The following is a 19724-nucleotide window of genomic DNA, read 5'->3' on the forward strand; positions in this document are numbered from 1 at the left end:
TTATTTTATCTTCTTTTTTTCCCCATCATTTAAAAAAAAGAAAGAAAAAAAGTTGTACGCAAGAATGTTTGTTATTGTTATCCAAGTGCTGTCATTGTCCTTTATATGCATACGAATAAATATATGAAACAGAAAGTGCCTTCTCGGAGTTCAAAATGCGTGTGTAACTGCTCACATAGCCTTTGAACTGCAGAGGCACTTTCAGCACTTTTCCCATTAACTGAATACGGAAGGCAATCGGCCGAAACTTTACTTTATAACGTTTTTAAATATGGATATTTTACTTACACAAACGCACCAATTCACTTCTAAAGGCATTTATTAACCTCCCGGAGCCATGTGAAGCACGTTATTTGAGAGACAGATGGAATTTTTGGACTTCAAAAACAGGGCAACAATCCCTGCCATTATTAAGCTTGGATTAGCCAGAACTTTTTGAATATAACTCAGCATTTATTCGTCTGGAAAAATAATGTCATATACATTAGGATGACTTGATGGTGAGTAAATCATGGGCCAATTTTCATTTTTGGGTGAATGGGTGAACTATCCCTTTAAGTTGAAACATTTTTTTTTTAACTGTAGGCCTACACCTGTACATTTTATGTCACATTAATCAAACATACCTGATTCAACTAATAGGCTCATTAATATAGACTCTAAGGCCTCACATGGATGTCAAATAAGTGAGACAAATATGTGATATGATGTGTAGGCCTATATGAAAAATGTGCAGTGTTTGGTGGTGGTAGGCTACTCCAGGACCAGGGATGTGAAGTGGTTTAGACTAGTGCAAATAATTATTTCACGGAGGGATGCCAGAGACCACGTGATGACAAAAAAGAAATCACTGAACCGTGTATGGATCCTGTTCAGTGTTCATTGAAATCAAATTTTCGAGAGAAAAAAATGATGATTCGCCTCTCTAGTGATGTTTGGTTGGTGTTTTTGTGTCCATCCCACTGGCGCCACACTGTGGTTGTACTGCAGAAGCGCAAGACGTAGACGGCGCTCTGCATAGGAGCTGTCCAGCGTCTCGGTGCTGAAACTTGCCCCGACGCCTCTATGCTAACAGAAAGAGGGTTGATAGAATTTTTAAATACAGCTTAACAACCCAGCAAAGAGTGACTGGCTGATTCAAATGCGTCAGTACATGGACAAAGGTAATAAAGAACATCTTCGGTCTGTTTCGTAAAGAAGGAGGAGTCGTTCTTCCATCCTCACGGAAGCATTGAATGCGGAATTTACTGTATTTTCAGGGCTGCAGATAAACAGAGGAAGGGACGTGGTGAGAACGAAGGGGGAAAGAGAGACTGAGTAAGACGTGGAGAAGTGGTAAGCGAACACACATACAGCGCAGCTTCATATTTAAAGTGTCCGAATGGTAACTTGTAGCCTAATGCTCGGTAAAAATCGGTTCTTTCCGTCGTCACGCTCTCCCCGGACATCCGTGTGAAATGTTTTGCAACGTGACAACTGAGAATGAAAGCGACCACTCAGACTGACTGCAGCAGAAATCATTATGCAATCTTTATTATCTTTATATGATATAACATCTAATAGTAATTATCTGTGGTCAGATGAAAAAATAATTATTGCTCATAATAAACACAGTTGAGGGGAAATACGTCAAAGTGTATTGATTTTACAGACTGAAGAAAGTCAAAAGTGTAACAAACAAAAGTTCATGAATATCATGGGTAATAACTTCTTCAATAATTCTTTCTTTCTTTCGCTCTCAGCTCACTTTCTCGGCATTATGTCCTGGTCTCTTGACTTGGTCCCGCTTCCCCCATGTGCGTTGCTGGGTGGTCCTCCCCTAAGCGGGCTCCTTTGGACCGTCCTGCTCCTCTTCCTCTGGTACTGCTACCGCGTAGGTTCTGATCCACCATCTCACTCTGGAATGCTGAAAAGCAGCTCCGGCCGCTCCTCATTCTCTCGGTCATCCAGCCGTTCCCCCATCGACCCCGGACACTCTGCCCCTAAAGCATCTGCGGCCATCACTTTGGAGACGGTGGAGGATGAGGAGGGAACAGAGAGCTACCTGACACCGGTGTTGAGCCATGCTCCATTCCCTACCGACGCTGCAGCGGGAAGCAGGAAGTTGTATAGAGCACTACAGGAGTATGCTAAGCGCTACAGTTGGGCCGGAATGGGGCGAATTCACAAGGGCCTGCGCAATCAGGTCAGAGATGGGAAAGTAGGATGAACTGAGGTGTACTTGCAATTTCTTAAATATTTGTGTTGTAGCCATGGGGGTCACAATGCCCTATTAGGGGGGCTTATTTTGAATGAATACATATTTTGAATGAATTTAATCAACTTGGTTACCTAGCTTTCCTGGTAGCCTTCAGTAAATTAGTGTGTCTAAGGAATGATTAATGAAACATATAAATATCAGGTGGATATTGGTTTTTAAGGCTATTGTTATCAATTTTTTTGGATCAGAGAAACTAAATGTTCTCCTGCTAACTACCTCACATTTGGAAACGTGTGACAATGGCCCTGGGTAGAATTAAGTCTTGCAGAATGAGACATTACAGTTCTTCTCAGTCACTTTGGTGCATTTCTCACATCACTATTTACATTTGCACACCAGTTAATGCAGTTCTACACTTGGACAAACTGCAAAGCATAGTTGATAACCTGAAAAAAGCGTGTCACTTGCTCAAATGGATAGCTCATTCCTCAAAAGAAGGTATTCATGTCAATGAAAGTGTCAGTGTCATCAAGGGAAAAAGTCCTGACAACAGTGTTTACGAACAAGAAAGTCAAATGGTTGTCATGTTTTCAATATGACAGTTTTTTTCTGTAAATGTTTTCCAATGCAAAAAAAAGTCAGATCTTGGTGACTACCTGAAAATGCTCAAGACAGCAATTTGAAAAATCTTTGCAATTCTAATTTGTTCACAGCATTGTGCAAAAACAAAAAATACACCCTTATTTACAACAAACATAAACTCCCATTGGGTAGAGCTGTGCACATCTGTGAACAGTACATGCAGTACATATTGGAACTGAACATACAACATACATAGAACTGCTTCACACACCCCTTCTCATCAGTGAAAGTTGAGATTCACCGGAAATACATTTTTCAATTTAGGTGACATTTTCAGAAAAGTACACAAAAAAAGATTTAAAAAATGTGTACAATTAGCTTGACAGATTTTGACAACTAATTCAATATTTTTGTATGTAATGATTCAAGCAATGAAATGAGGACTATTCATTTTACATGGAATGACTATTCAGCATTCACAAGTATAGTTCATTTTGACTGACATGACATAAGCAAATGATAATGTTATAAAACAGCAGAGAGTTGTATGAAAGCAACTGATGCATGTCCAAAAGCATTTGCAATTTGTTGGAAGGAATGAGAAACCGCTACTATGATGTACACAAATGACTAAATGTTGTGGAGGTTGAACTAACCGTTGTGCAAATGTAAATAGTGATGTAAAAAAAATGCACCAAAGCGACTGAGAAAAACTGTAATATGTGCATTGTAAGTACTAATAAACAGCAACTAGTGAGAATTGGACCCTAAACTAAAGTGCTACCATTTTTCTAATTGAAAAATTTTTCTATTCTAATTTTCAAATAATTCTAACTGAGCCAGCCTAAAATGAAAATCCTAGAATTGCCCCTGATGGGTGTAGCTTAACATTTATGTCACTGTTTGTCCCTCAACTTCTTCCTCGCTTGCTGTCTAGGCCAGGAACACTGATCGCCCCTCGATTCAGAAGCCTCATCTTTTCTACCTCCCAGATGTTCCCAGCATACCTTTCTTTCCCAGGGATGCTCATCGTCATGATATTGAGGTTCTGGAGGCCAGTTATCCAAAAATCCTTGCTGAGTTTCAGGCAGTGTACCAGAGAGGGATTGATACAAAGCTAGGGTGGAGCTACCAAGGACCAAAGGTGACTAAATTCATTAGTCTCAAGCAACTATTATAGGAATTTCAATGTGTTATAATAGTAACTGTAAAAGTCATAGTAAAATCTGTTCATTTGATTTTTATATGTCTGCACAAACTATACAGTCACAGTTCATCAGAACTGTGCGGCATTTACAACTGAATTGAGAATGCCTTTTTAAATTCAGACAGTGAAACGGATGGATGGATGGATGGATGGATGGATGGATGGATGGATGGATGGATGGATGGATAGATAGATAGATAGATAGATAGATAGATAGATAGATAGATAGATAGATAGATAGATAGATAGATAGATAGATAGATAGATAGATAGATAGATAGATAGATAAAATGACACACAGAGAAAGATGATAGCCATGTTGGCTTTGTGTGATGAACAAATCAAAATTTGGGTTGTAATTCCCTGAAAATATCCTCCTTAGCTGCAGTGAAGGTTCAAAGTACCTCACTCAGCAATTTTTTGGTAAACATTTCACTTGTGTTCTGCATCACTCTACTTCATCCAGCATGCACATTCACCAAGAGTCTTTCATTCTCTGGTTATCCTTCTCTGCCTCTCTTAATATCTTCCAATCAATACCTGTACTGCACTGCTGTTAGGGATCTGTTTGCATTCAATTTATCATTCTCTCATAATAATCAGTCTATAAAAATGATGTGTCTATTACAAAAGATTGCCAGCAGGTATTTAAAGATGGAAAATGTGTGGTGTGCATATGCATGTTTGATGAACTCATGTATTCATCTCTCAGGGCCAGACAGTGTTCCCACTATATACTGATGGGGTGTGTGTGGCCAGTAACTGCCGTGCGTGTCCATGCACATACCGAACCCTCCTCTCGCTCAGAACCTTCATCAGCAGTAACTCTTTGGGGTCTGCTGGCTTCTGGCTGCTGGGTCCAGGGGCCACACTGGGAGGGACCTATGGCCCTACAAACACACGTCTGCGCTGCCATCTGGGTAAGTCACAACACTAAATCAGAGGAAAAATTCAATGTAATAAAAATCAGTTCTTCAATTGGAAATGTTCTAGTGACTGATAACATCAAAACAATTTGGCCAAATTGAATTTCTGTGAATTAAATTGCATCAATTCACAGAAAATACATTTGGCCCACTTAAAAATGTAGATGTGATCAGTCACTAGAACATTTTCAATTGGAGACATACATTTTTTTTACAGTGTTTGTGGCATTATCCTCTTCTGTTGACCGCCTGTAAACAACTGTCTGATGATGCGACATGTCATAAACTAGTGCTGTGGGATATTGAAGAAAAATGCGATATCCAATGTCTTGTTAAATAATGCGATATTCGATATGCGATACGATATGGCAATTAGTGTGTAAAATCTATTTCAATTATATTAAAACATTTATTTAAAAACTGAGAATTAAACAATTTGTGTTTCACATTCTTTCTGGGAAAAGAAAGCATTGCTACAACTTCTGAAGTGACCAGCAGTGTTTTAGCAAACATTTATGTCACATATATGTGTGTGTCAGACGGCGCGAGACTGCAAGTCATTGTTTTTCGCAAATTATTGCATTTAATAACTCTTCTTAACATCAAGCAAATCACATAAGTAACAGTCGTGTGCCCAGTCTATTCTCTGCTCTATGTGTCGACCTAAAACTTACACTTTTCACAATGTTAAAGTAGCCTATTAAAATCATTCAGATATTGCCTGCCTTTGCGATATGCATATTGCGATATATACATTTGCGGTATTTCGATAATTTCGATATATTGCACAACCCTTCCTGAATAAAAGTATTAATTTCTTTTTAAAAATCCTACTGACTCCAAACTTACTTTTGACGCTAAAATTACATTCAATAAAAGCAGCTAATTGATTTGAGGGAACAGAAAAGTTTTTGATGACTGTAAGGGAAAAAAACTGAAATAAGAAATATGAAAATGATCTAAATCAAAAGAAAAGAAGGTAACAGAAAATAAAAGGTGCAATGTGTTGATAATTGTTTATGTGTGTGGATGTGTGTATATATATATATATAAACCAACATAATGTCTTTTTTTCATGAAATTGGTCTCGTTTGCATTTGCTCTCTGTCTCTTTGTGTCAGGTCTTCAGACGCCTGCTCAGTGTGAACTGGTGGTGGGTGGGGAGCCTCAATGTTGGTCAGAGGGACACTGCCTCCTTGTGGATGACTCTTTCCTGCATACCATCTCACATAATGGTCAGAGAACTACATTGTATAAACCTCATTAACCATAATATGTTGAATGACATAATTCTAAACGAGAGAAGCTGCAACAGATCGAAAATTATCTCACCAAACTACCATAATACAAAGATAACAGACTTTTTGAACATAAGGAATAGAGGAAAATCAGACTCATTAGAGGTTGCTTTTTCATAGATCAGAAAACTAAAGCGAGTTCTCAGTTATTGAAGAGTTATGTTAATTATGCTATGCATTTATGTTTCCGAGGCAGTGGTAATCCTGGCCCACTTCATGGCCTAGATGAAATAAGGAAAAAAAAAAACTTTTTAACCCTACCCTTGTGCATCAATTTCAAAATGTTCCACATTTTTTTTTAATAGAAGTTTAAGTTTATAAAAAATATTTATGATTAATATTTTATAAAACAACATATATTTTTAAAAACATGTTAAGCTCTAAGACTAGAAAATTAAAGCCATAAATCTTAACAAGCTATGTTTCAAATTTGAGGTTGATATCTCTTTTCCTCATTAGATGCCAGGAAAACTCCACTGGTTCACAGCGGTTGGATTTGTGATTTGCAGTTGAGTTTTTCTCTGTCATATATTGCAAGCACACACCTGCACACCTACACACAATTTTTTATTACAAACATACACACCACACTCTGACATCCATACCAACACACCCACACAGTTATAGCTGCATAATTTATTAAATTGGCTTTATAATATTCATAAACAAAAAACAGGAATAAAGTGAGTATTTGCTTTATTCGCCTAACCTTAAGAAAAATACCACTATCTGGTAAAAAATTGTCAAAAAAGCCTTGCCAAATGAATAAAAGCTTATTCACAAAGATAGCATCATTTTATAGTTAAATGGCAACAAGATTAAAAATTGCAGTTTCAATTGGGGCATTTTCAAAAACCCAAAAGGTCCTGAGTGTGAGTATTTTGTGTACTTAGTGCAAAATATATATTTTTAAAGAAAATGGTGGTTAAATATTAAAATTCCAATAAAAATACACACCTGTGGTAAATTTTATGCAGTTAGCATTACCACTGGCAAAGTTATCCAAAAAAAAACTAAACTGAAAAGGACAAAAATGTCCATAAGGATGGACAAGGGTTAAGTGTTGCATATGCCCAGATTTTTTTTTGCTGCTTGTTCAATTTGTTAAAGTAGATTGAGCTAAAGCAACACAATTGCTATGGATTTTGTCCTTACTTAATCTGATTGTGTTCAATCCACTTTTAAGATATATTTAAATATATGTAACGTTTAAGTTTACGGTAGTTTTTGTCAGGAATTGTACTTATTTAAGTAGTTTAAAAACAGTGTACTTTTACTTTTACTTGAGTACATTTTAAGCGCTGTATCTGTACTTTTACTGCGCTATTTTCCCTAAACCTGCTGTCGCTACATTATGTTTATTTATTTTCCTGTCAACATGATTGGCTAAGACGAATAATCAGTCCTGTGTGTCCATGCGTCATGCGCGTGACTCCCGTCAAATCAACCATAGTGACCAGTGTGAGAGTGAGACGCACGCGCGCTTTATGAAAGGGTGTAAGTGCTGGCTACTGTATAATGACTGCAATTGTCAAATTGCCCTAAACAATTACTACAAATGGACCTCAGAATATTACATTTTCTAATACATGCATAAATAGTCTGTATTCTGTTAGCACTGCACAAGCACGCTGGAAACTGCTGGAAACTCTTCATTTAGCTTGATTTTTTGCCAGGCTTCAAAGTGCGTTAGGCATTAACCGATCATTACTGCTAGATCTTTGTCCCTTACGTCGATTTTGTTTAACATGTAAACGCATTAAACCTGCTTTCTGTCAGCTTATTGAAGTGCATATTTTAATGTAATGTGTTCTCATGGCGATTTAAAATGGTATGCCATTTACATTTCAGGAAAGTTTGGACACATTACTATTTTTAATGTTTTTAAAAGAATTTTCTTCTGCTCATGAAGCCTGCATTTATTTGATCAAAAATACAGATTTTTTTTTACAAAAATTGTGATATATTACTACAATTTAAAATATTTGGTTTTTAATGTATTATACTTTAAATGATCATTTATTTCTTTAATGCAAAGCTGAATATTCAGTATCGTTCCTCCAGTCTTCAGTGTCACATGATCCTTCAGAAATCATTCTAATATGTTGATTCATTATGAGTGTTGAAAACAGTTCTGCTGCTTAATATATTTGATCAAGAAAAGGTTCAAAAGAACTGCATTTATTCAAAATAAAAACTGATTTTCAAATAATATAAATCTCCTTTACTATCAATTTCTATCAATTTAACACATCCTTGCTGAATAAAATTATTGATTTATTTCAAAAAAAGAAAGAAAAGAAAAATGACTGACCCCAAATTACTGGCCAGGGCTGCGTTTCCCAAAAGCATCGTAAGCCTAAGTTGATCGTAAAAACGATCGTACGAGTGATCTTAATATTAAGGTCTGTTACCAAAAGCATCGTAACTTAAGTAGCACTTGAAAATGATCTCTGGAGTAATCGTAAAGCTCTAAGTGTATCGTAAGAAGAGAAAATTATGAGGTCACCTACAGGACAACCGGCAGATTACACATTTAACTTTATTCAAGTGCATTGTGATAATACTATCATTTTTTTTGTTGTTGTTGTTTTTATGAGGGCAGGTAACAAACAAAAAAATACAAATACACATCTGAATTAAATGACAGAAAAAAAGAAAAAATAATAAAATAAGTAATGTGGAAAATATACTTAAAAAACTGGGAAAAATAGAGATAAACTTATATGAGTTGCTGACGTGCACGAAACCCAGCCATGTATTGGACATTCCTCTGCAGTGCCCTCTTCCTTTTTGTCAGGCATGCAAAATCCCGCCACTTCTTGCAGAACTTTTTACCCGATCTTTTAACTAATAATTTAAGTTATAACTTTTAATTTGGTAGCAATGTCCTCCCAGATGTTTTGTTTCTCTTTGTTTGTACGATGCCCTTTAAATCTGTTGAAAATAATATCTTTTCCCGTTCCACCTCCTCTAGAAGGATATTGATTTCGTCTTTTTGAAAGGTATCTTTTCTTTTTCTTTTTTTTGTTCAGCCATTTTGTCATTGCCTCAGCCTGTAGGTAGTTGCTTATTTGCTTATAATATATATAAAAGTTGCTTATAATTATTAGGTGAACCGTTCAGAGGAATCGATTCCATATAAGGTTATATTTCAGCACTTCACAAATGGACAGCGACTCTTAAGGAGCACTTAGAGCGCGTTATCGCACATTCATGTTAAGTACATTTTTGGGAAACGCACGTGGAGTTGCTGCGAGTGATCGTAACTTCGCTCGTAGAATGCGCTCTTTATAGCTAAGATACATTGTTATTGGGACACCCGGCCCAGTAGTGTATATTGTTACAAAAGATTTCTATTTTTAAAACATTTTAAAACTTTTTTTACTTATTTTTATTTTTTACTTTTTATTCATTAAATTATTATAAAAAAGTATCACATGTTGTGAAAAAACCTGGAGGAACGATACTGAAAATTCAGCTTTGCATCACAGAAATAAATGATCGTTTAAAGTATAATAAATTGAAAACAAATTTTAAATTGTAATAATATATCACAATATTTTTTCTGTATTTTTGATCAAATAAATGCAGGCTTGATGAGCAGAAGAAACTTCTTTCAAAAACATTACAACATAATAGTAATGTGTCCAAACTTTTGGCCTGTTCCGTATATAGCAAATAACTTTTATAAAACATCAGATTTATATTTAAATCCGGTTTATTTTTAAATTGCAAGCAAAAATAATCAGTGGTGAAAACCATTTACTTGAAGTTACTCAATTCTGATTTCTATTCTTTTTACAGAGAAAACGTCCATTGAAATTAAAGCATGAATGCGTCTTGAAAAGAAACAACTTTTCTTTGAAACGAAATATTTTTTTAATTAATGTTTTTTGCGTAAAATTGTTAATGTACAACGCTTTGCAACCTTGTTTAATTACCCGCAAGAAAACCTGTCAGGGTAGATAACAGCGAAAAGGACCGAGGACTCAATTGCAGGAGGGAAACAAAGATTTATTAAATGAAATGCAAACATAAACAAAACACCCACGAGGGGGGAAACTAAACTTGAAATAAACTAAACACAAGGAGCAGGAACATAAAGCACACCAAGGAACAGGGTGACATCCAACAACGATCCAGCACAGGACTGCAAACACAATGAGATTATAAAGGGAACAAACAAGGCAGGTAATGAGGGAGAACAGGTGGGGCAAATTAACCAATAATCAGATAACAAGAAGGGCGGGGTTGACAGTTGACCGGAGACATGACAAACACAAGCACAGGGTCAGAAGTGACAAAAACACAACATGTGCTACACAAGACATGACAGACATGTGACATAACCCCCTCCCTACGGAGCAGCTACCAGACGCTCCACCAGAAAACACAAACACTTGATAATGGGAAACAGACTGAGCAGGTGTAACAGTCCAGCAAGTCCTAGAAAGGACCAGGAAGGGAATGATGCACCAGGGCTAGTTAGGCCAATCAAACCCCTAGCAGATGACCAGGGCGGGACGGGAGGGATGGACCAGAGAGGAACTGACCAGGGTGGGACGGGAGGGATGGACCAGAGAGGAACTGACCAGGGTGGGACGGGAGGGATGGACCAGGGAGGAACTGACCAGGGTGGGACGGGAGGGATGGACCAGAGAGGAACTGACCAGGGTGGGACGGGAGGGATGGACCAGGGAGGAACTGACCAGGGTGGGATGGGAGGGATGGACAAGGGAGGGATGGACCAGGCGGGTTCCAGTCTCTCTAGAAGCCAGGGCGGGTCGGGCGGGTCTGGATCCCTGGCAGGACGCCAGGGCAGCGTGCACAGTTCAGTGGGCGTTCTCTCTGGACTCGAGACAAGAAGCCTAGTCATCCCTGGGCGCTGCTCGGGGGCTGGAGCCTTCCCTGGGCGCTGCTCGGGGGCTGGAGCCTTCCCTGGGCGCTGCTCGGGGGCTGGAGCCTTCCCTGGGCGCTGCTCGGGGGCTGGAGCCTTCCCTGGGCGCTGCTCGGGGGCTGGAGCCTTCCCTGGGCGCTGCTCGGGGGCTGGAGCCTTCCCTGGGCGCTGCTCGGGGGCTGGAGCCTTCCCTGGGCGCTGCTCGGGGGCTGGAGCCTTCCCTGGGCGCTGCTCGGGGGCTGGAGCCTTCCCTGGGCGCTGCTCGGGGGCTGGAGCCTTCCCTGGGCGCTGCTCGGGGGCTGGAGCCTTCCCTGGGCGCTGCTCGGGGGCTGGAGCCTTCCCTGGGCGCTGCTCGGGGGCTGGAGCCTTCCCTGGGCGCTGCTCGGGGGCTGGAGCCTTCCCTGGGCGCTGCTCGGGGGCTGGAGCCTTCCCTGGGCGCTGCTCGGGGGCTGGCCATGGCAGGGCAATGCACTTAGGCAACTCTGGGATATCCTCCAGGATGATCAAGGGCTGCTCTGTAACAACCTCCGTAACACCGGCAGTCTGCTCTGGGATGGCCTCTGAAGTGCCAAAAGGCCTGGAGGAAGCCCTGTGCTTATTCCAAGCACGCAGCACAGCCAAAACATAGAAGCCCAACACCGCCCTCTTGGCCAGGTCCGGACTGACAGGATCAGTCTCTGCGCCTGCGAGCACCATCGGGTCCTCCTGGACCACCAGACTTGCACTCACCGAAGTCAAGTCCTTCCTCCGCTGAGTCCTCATTAAGGCTGGATCGTTATGTCAGGGTAGATAACAGTGAAAAGGACCGAGGACTCAATTGCAGGAGGGAAACAAAGATTTATTAAATGAAATGCAAACATAAACAAAACACCCACGAGGGGGGAAACTAAACTTGAAATAAACTAAACACAAGGAGCAAGAACATAAAGCACACCAAGGAACAGGGTGACATCCAACAACGATCCAGCACAGGACTGCAAACACAAGGAGATTATAAAGGGAACAAACAAGGCAGGTAATGAGGGAGAACAGGTGGGGCAAATTAACCAATAATCAGATAACAAGAAGGGCGGGGTTGACAGTTGACCGGAGACATGACAAACACAAGCACAGGGTCAGAAGTGACAAAAACACAACATGTGCTACACAAGACATGACAGACATGTGACAAAACCTCTACAGAATGGTTGTCATAAATGTTACCAGATTATTGGTTGATTTTTCAAATATTACATGGCTGTATTCTTAGTGCTAACAGTCAAAAATAAAAATAAATATTGAAATATCTTTGGTGATATCATTTTTTTAGTTCTTACTGAGAGTCCTCCATAAAAAAGTAAGTTACGTTTTTAATTAGCAGGTATAAGGTCAACTAACATTCATAGCATAATACTCACCACTCACTACTCTTGAGTACTTTTAAAATGGCTACTTTTTACTCCTACTTTGAGTAGTATTTAGGACAGGTACTTTTACTCTACTTAAATTTTTTGACAAGTAACAGTACTTCTACTTGAGTATGCTTTTTCAGTACTCTTTCCACCATTGCATATGGCTAAATCGAAAGAGATTAAATGTTGAAATTAAGTCTGTTTTATGGGTTTTTGTGCAAGATGGAAACCGGGAGACTTGATAGTGTGTAATAGTGTTTAATGTTCAATTATGTTAGAATTATTTGAAAATTTTAAATTACAGTGAGTTACCATTGTGGAGAAGAGTGGACCATTTTCTTAGGCTTTGGACTGATACAGTTATTTTTATAACAGCTTTTCTTCAGGTGCTCTTAATGCTTAGCATTTTAGATGTTAATGTGTGCTATTGCTATAGCTAAAAGTTTGTTAACTAACTAGTACAGTCTTATAAATCAGTTGTATTATGTTAAAATATATGATAATGAATTGGATGCCTGAATCATGTCAGGAAGCCATATAAAATTAATTTTAAGATTACTTAACTAGGTCACTTAATTCCATGATGTTGAAGTTACAGTATATGAACAAATTATATTTGTTTAACTTAACTGATTCATGTAGGACCGATGTAAATCATGTAAATCTAATTTAGTTTTTTTTCACTGTGTGTAAAATGGGATTAGTTGAGTGTTACATAAGCAAAAATCTGAGAGGGCACATGGATCATTTTCATAGCGCATGATGCTTCTATGTCATTTCTGTCAACTGGGTCTCAGATGTTTCTCTTAAAAATGATTTTAAATAAAATGAAGAGATCACTTCAACACAAATTGTTATTGACACATTATTCAAAAGTTTGGGGTTGGTAAGATTTTATGATCAGCAAGGCTGCATTTATTTTATCGAAAAAAAAGTTTTAAAAAAAGTAATATTGTGAAATATTATTACAATTATTTAATATAACTGTTTTCTGTTTTTAATATTGTAAAATGTCATTTATTCCTGTGATGTTGAATTTTTAGCATAATTTCTCCAGTTTTCAGAGTTACATGATCCTTCAGAAATCATTATAATATGATGATTTGATGCTCAAGAAGAATGTATTAGTATTATTATTAACAGTTGCTGCTTTTATAACAATATAAATGCTTTGACTGTCACTTTTAAACAATAGAATGCATTCATGCTAAATCAAAATATAATAAATATAATAATATATATATTTTTTTTTACTGACAATAATCTTTTAAACGCTAGTGCAGGATAATACAATATGGATCATTTTAATAATATGGATAGTTAGCACAGATAATTTAGTTGCATGAGAAATGTTTGCATTTATATCAACATTTTTGAATTTCATCCAGTTAATGCATTGGGAGTAATGCAAGTTAAGTAATCAGATTAGTTTTTCCTAAGTAACAGTATTTCATTACTTTTAAATTTACAACAAAATATCTGAGTTACATTTTTAAAAACATCTCACGTTACTTTGTTTTTTTCATTGAGCTCACTGTTTTCACCTCTCCTGTCCCCATGTTGAGAGAAATTGTGTTTGTTGTGTAAAGATGATGATTATTGTTATATACTTTATGTATTGTATGTATGGACAGTGCCTTGCGAAATTATTCGGCCCCCTTGAACTTTGCGACCTTTTGCCAAATTTCAGGCTTCAAACATAATGATATGAAACTGTAATTTTTTGTGAAGTATCAACAACAAGAGGGACACAATCAAGAGGTGGAACGAAATTTATTGGATATTTCAAACTTTTTTAACAAATCAAAAACTGAAAAATTGGGCGTGCAAAATTATTCGGCCCCCTTAAGTTAATACTTTGTAGCGCCACCTTTTGCTGCGATTACAGCTGCAAGTCGCTTGGGGTATGTCTCTATCAGTTTTGCACAGCGAGAGACTAAAAGTTTTGCCCATTCCTCCTTGCAGAACAGCTCGAGCTCAGTGAGGTTGGATGGAGAGCGTTTGTGAACAGCAGTTTTCAGTTCTTTCCACAGACTCTCGATTGGATTCAGGTCTGGACTTTGACTTGGCCATTCTAACACCTGGATATGTTTATTTTTGAACCATTTCATTGTAGATTTTGCTTTATGTTTTGGATCATTGTCTTGTTGGAAGACAAATCTCCGTCCCAATCTCGGGTCTTTTGCAGACTCCATCAGGTTTTCTTCCAGAATAATCCTGTATTTGGCTACATCCATCTTCCCATCAATTTTAACCATCTTCCCTGTCCCTGCTGAAGAAAAGCAGGCCCACACCATGATGCTGCCACCACCATGTTTGACAGTGGGGATGGTGTGTTCAGGGTGATGAGCTGTGTTGTTTTTACGCCAACATAACGTTTTGCATTGTTGCCAAAAATTTCTATTTTGGTTTCATCTGACCAGAGCACCTTCTTCCACATGTTTGGTGTGTCTCCTAGGTGGCTTGTGGCAAACTTTAAACTAAACTTTTTATGGATATCTTTAAGAAAAGGCTTTCTTCTTGCCACTCTTCCAGAAAGGCCAGATTTGTGCAGTATACGACTGATTCTTGTCCTATGGACAGAGTCTCCCACCTCTGCAGTTCATCCGGAGTGATCATGGACCTCTTGGCTGCATCTCTGATCAGTCTTCTCCTTGTATGAGCTGAAAGTTTAGAGGGACGGCCAGGTCTTGGTAGATTTGCAGTGGTCTGATACTCCTTGCACAGTGCTCCTTGGGATGTTTAAAGCTTGGGAAATCTTTTTGTATCCAAATCCGGCTTTAAACTTCTACACAATAGTATCTCGGACCAGCCTGGTGTGTTCCTTGTTCTTCATGATGCTCTCTGCACTTTAAAGGGACCTCTGAGACTATCACAGCATTTATACGGAGACTTGATTACACACAGGTGGAGTCTATTTATCATCATTAGTCATTTAGGTCAACATTGGATCATTCAGAGATCCTCACTGAACTTCTGGAGAGTTTGCTGCACTGAAGGTAAAGGGGCTGAATAATTTTGCACGCCCAGTTATTCAGTTTTTGATTTGTTAAAAGTGTTTGAAATATCCAATAAATTTCATTCCACTTCATGATTGTGTCCCACTTGTTGTTGATTCTTCACAAAAATGACAGTTTTATATCATTATGTTTGAAGCCTGAAATGTGGCAAAAGGTCGCAAAGGCCCAATTTTAACAATCTGAGCACGTGGTCTGAAGCATATGATGCAGGTGCATTTAGGATAAGGATGGAAAGGGTTGTCCCTAGTCTGTTAATGAGTCATGGGTGGGTTTTGGGCGTGACATGCAAATAAACCAATCAGAGTGTCAGCTCCCATTCCCTTTAAAAGCTAGTTGCACTTGGACTATGGCAGGATTGATATATACATGGAGGAACTTGCAAGAGGAAATGCTTCTCCAGAGAGGAATCCTTTTATTTTTAATTTGTGAAAATGTTTGTGTGTTATGTCCTTGTGTGTGTAATAATCAGAGTCTACACACGTTGTGCACCAGCATAATGTAATTGGTGCATGTTATTAACACAAACAATACTGCGCTATTGACTTTAGGGGCCTATCATACCCGGTGCAATGTGACGCCAGGTGCTAATTTCAGCCCGATGCAGGTTTTTTTTTTTTGTCATCCAGCGTCATGTTGTTTAAAAAGCAAATGCATTTGCGCCCATTTGTGCACCCATTTGGTCATGCTGGTCTGAAAACGAGGTGTGTTCAGCCACATATTGGCGTGTTGCTATTTCAAGTCAACTAAAACCGGCTACCCCATTGACCAATAAAAACTTGGTTTGAAGTCAATAGGCAAGTATTCTTTTAGTTATTTAAAGATCACGTTAGTAATACACACAAAGGGACCCGCAGCAGCACACAAATATTTTTAAATATTCAAATCAGAAGGATTGCTCTCTGGAGAAGAGTTTAATCTTTCCGCTCACCAATTCTGCCACGTAAACAACGAATCGCCATGGTGCAAGATGAGACTAGTTTGGTTTGGAGACTCATTGGTTTAGTGTATGTTACACCGAAAACACACTCATGACTCATTAACAGACTATTTTGGACCATGCGGCTGGTGTGCTGGTATTGCACCTGCGCCATGTGCTTCAGACCATGTGTTCAGATTGTTAAAATAGGGCCCTTAACCAGGTTTTTGTTGGTCAATGGCGCAGTCATTTTCAAACCAGCACGCCTTGGGCAAACAGATGGGCGCGAGTGCATTTGCTATTTATACGTGGCACTGGATGTGAAATTTATGCGTACTGAAACAAGCAAAAAACACTTGTGTGTCGCAGCTGACTTTGCATTGTGCCAAGTGTATGATAGGGGGCCCTATGTATGTACTTTAATAATATACTTTTAGCTAAAAGGTTTGTTTGAACCCTCTTCTGTACAGGTGTGAATTTGCATTTATTTCCGCCTTAGAGGCTTATTCGTTTAACTTTTGTTGTGAAAAGGCCATAAGAATGTTTATTTATTTTTATTAAAAAACAAACTAGCAAGCTCAGGTGAGAAAAAGTAAGCAAAAATAACACAGCACATTACTTTGCATAAAAAGTAACATAGTAACAAAAAAAGTTACTTTTTTACGGAGTCACACAATATTGTAAAGCATTACTTGAGACAAAGCACATTTTTATTTTGATTAAAGATTAAATTCTTAATGTGCTCATTTCATTAAAAAAAAATTGTAAATCATGTATAGTAAATACTGCCATATTCCATTAAAAAATAAGAACTGTCAATTTTGACTTCATGGGGATAAAATGGCCCTGATATGTCACTAGACATTAAGAAATCATGTTAATTTCAAATACTTCACTGACAGCAGTAGTTTGGCCAGGATATTGTCATTTAAAAGTTGTTGTTGATATCTCAACATTTTTCTGTTTGTCCTCTAGGCGGAGCTGAAGATGGTCCCCGAATTATCTTCAGCGTGGACCTGTGGCATCCTAACGTGGCTGCAGCGGAAAGACAAGCTCTTGACTACATCTTCGCCCCTGAGCAGTAATTCCCAGGATGCACTGGTCAAACCCAGAAAATGTCGTTTTAAAGTTCGCAAAACATCTTTTGGTTTAGTTGAAAGTTCATATTGAGGATATTTATGATTAACTACCACATATTTAATGTGTCTCTGATCAAGCGATGCTTTAGTCAAAGTAGTTCAATCAGAACTCTTGAGCCCTGAGCACACAGATACTGTGATGACATGCGAACAATTTCCAAACTTCATATCTACATTTGACTTGTGCCTGCCTTGATAATCCCGCGCTCCTGTTCTATCGTTTTTGTGCCTGATTTCTCTTCCTGACCTCTCTGATGTATACTGTGATACATGGTTCTCCGTAAATACTGTACAAGCGAATCACGGCTATGCTATAAATCTTGTTTTATCTCATCAGATGCCAATTTATTTTCAGCCCTGTGAAGCACACTGAAGACAGCATACTGTAAATGACCGGACTATTTGCATGCGTCGTGAAAATATTGATTGTGTTGCCAACAATGCACTTGATGACTGTCCTGCATATCAAGTATGTATTCATCTGAGTTCAAATAAAACATTTTGTTAAATTTAAACTCTCTAGTCGCTGGTGACATTGGAGGGGGGAGGAAGTATCAGTTTACTTTTACCTTCACACACTCATAGCAGGACAGTTGCACTCACTCAGCACCCAAACACACACCTGGGGTTGGAGGTCTCCTCTGTCAGCAATTTTATCTTCCTGCATTGAACACTGTGAGAGTAGAAGAACAGAGAATAAAGAGGATGAAATATCACAAAGGGGTAAGGGGGATGAATACAATCAAAAATGCGTGATAGACAGGGCGGAGGATAATGTGTTTATAAATAATGTGTGTGATGTAATGTGTGTTAGACGATCTGTTAAGCACTGGCATTATACAGCAAAACGGAATATATATATATATATATATATCAACAGATGTTATAATCCCACCGGTTAATCTGATAATGTGCTTTAACACCGGACACTGGACACACACAAAACAAGATTTACCAGCCATTATATTTTTCACACACACACTTCTGGTTTGCTATCTTTGTGGGGACTCTCATAGTGTTTTTTTTACTGTACAAACCGTATATTCTATCCCCTTACACTACCCCTAAATCACAGAAAACTTTCTGCATTTTCACATTTTAAAAAACTCATTCTGCATGATTTATAAGCTTGTTTCATCACGGGAGCCTCAATTTAGTCCCTATGAGTCTGTGGATACAAAAACATAAACACACACACAGGCTCACACACACACACACACACACACACACACACTGGTTTCCATGTTTTATGGGGACTTCCCATAGACATAATGAATTTGTATTAAACCTTCCACCAATTACTTTTTCAAAACACTTAATTTAGTCTGAATGATTTATAAGATGTTTTCCTCATTGGGAACACAACAGAATGTCCCCACAAGGACAAGGATTCAGGTTTACTTTATTTTTTTAAAGAACTGACAAGTGACAAACGTAAAGTGACATTAAAGATAATACAAAAAGTAATAAATAAATAAAAAGATTATTACAAAAGTATTCTACAAAAATATTAAGCAGCACAACATTTCTTTCTTTTTTTCTCAATGTTTCATTGATAATAGAAATGTTTCTTTAGCATCAAAACATATCAGAATGATTTCTGAACGAAGGTGGCACTCAACTTTTACCATTACAGGAATAAATTACATTTAACATATTATATTTAAAAAGAAAAAGTTATTTTAAATTGTGATAATATGTTTTACTGTATATAATAAGAGACCCTAAACTTTTGAATAGTAGTAGGATTATATAAAGTTTATATTATATTGTATTATATATCTAAATCTAAAAATCTATTTATATATCGGATTTTTCAACACACTCTTAACCGAAAAGTGTCAATTTTTTAAGAAAGGTGTTTGTTTCTTGAGTCACTCTCTTATCCTTTGATGTCTAAACATTGTGATCACAATTGTGCCATCAGTCTCCATAGTTACTGTGTGTTTTTATCCTCATCTCTGTTTATCTATTTGTATTTCACATCTCTCGTCTTCAAGCTGTTTCAGAGGCAGCTATAATGATGAGATTCTTCCACTTTGATCCGCATCCTCTCCAAATATCTTTCCATCTGCTCCTTCTTTTTCGATATTTCTCATTCTGTCATATGAGCATTTGTTTTTTTCCCCTTCTATTTAACTACTT

General features: G+C 38.1%; 1 protein-coding gene across 4 annotated transcripts; it reads left to right on the forward strand.

Annotated features, from left to right (window-relative positions):
- Positions 1-960: 960 nt before the first annotated feature.
- asphd1 (aspartate beta-hydroxylase domain containing 1) lies at positions 961-18088 on the forward strand. 4 transcript variants are annotated; one of them, XM_067413145.1, is made up of 8 exons: positions 961-1163; positions 1260-1335; positions 1743-2185; positions 3720-3926; positions 4702-4909; positions 6037-6150; positions 6673-6721; positions 7605-7964. In XM_067413145.1, exons 3-8 carry the CDS (start codon positions 1760-1762, stop codon positions 7702-7704), a joined length of 1104 nt encoding a protein of 367 aa, XP_067269246.1. In that variant the 5' UTR covers positions 961-1163; positions 1260-1335; positions 1743-1759; the 3' UTR covers positions 7705-7964. The 4 variants fall into 4 exon arrangements, with proteins under 4 accessions (XP_067269246.1, XP_067269255.1, XP_067269274.1 ...); XM_067413173.1 differs by lacking the exon at positions 7605-7964 and adding an exon at positions 17416-18088 and having other exon boundaries at positions 962-1163; XM_067413154.1 differs by having other exon boundaries at positions 961-1335.
- The last annotated feature ends 1636 nt before the right edge of the window (positions 18089-19724 follow it).

Source organism: Pseudorasbora parva, chromosome 2 (genome assembly GCF_024679245.1).
Source record: "Pseudorasbora parva isolate DD20220531a chromosome 2, ASM2467924v1, whole genome shotgun sequence".
Classification (NCBI taxonomy): domain Eukaryota; kingdom Metazoa; phylum Chordata; class Actinopteri; order Cypriniformes; family Gobionidae; genus Pseudorasbora; species Pseudorasbora parva.

What these genes read in the sequence shown, in the direction of transcription:
- asphd1 (XM_067413154.1), top strand. Translation starts at nt 1,760, where the DNA reads ATGTCCTGGTCTCTTGACTTGGTCCCGCTTCCCCCATGTGCGTTGCTG. An exon ending in ACAAGGGCCTGCGCAATCAG is followed by an intron (nt 2,186 to 3,719) that starts GTCAGAGATGGG and finishes CTTGCTGTCTAG; the next exon opens with GCCAGGAACACTGATCGCCC. An exon ending in ACGTCTGCGCTGCCATCTGG is followed by an intron (nt 4,910 to 6,036) that starts GTAAGTCACAAC and finishes TCTTTGTGTCAG; the next exon opens with GTCTTCAGACGCCTGCTCAG.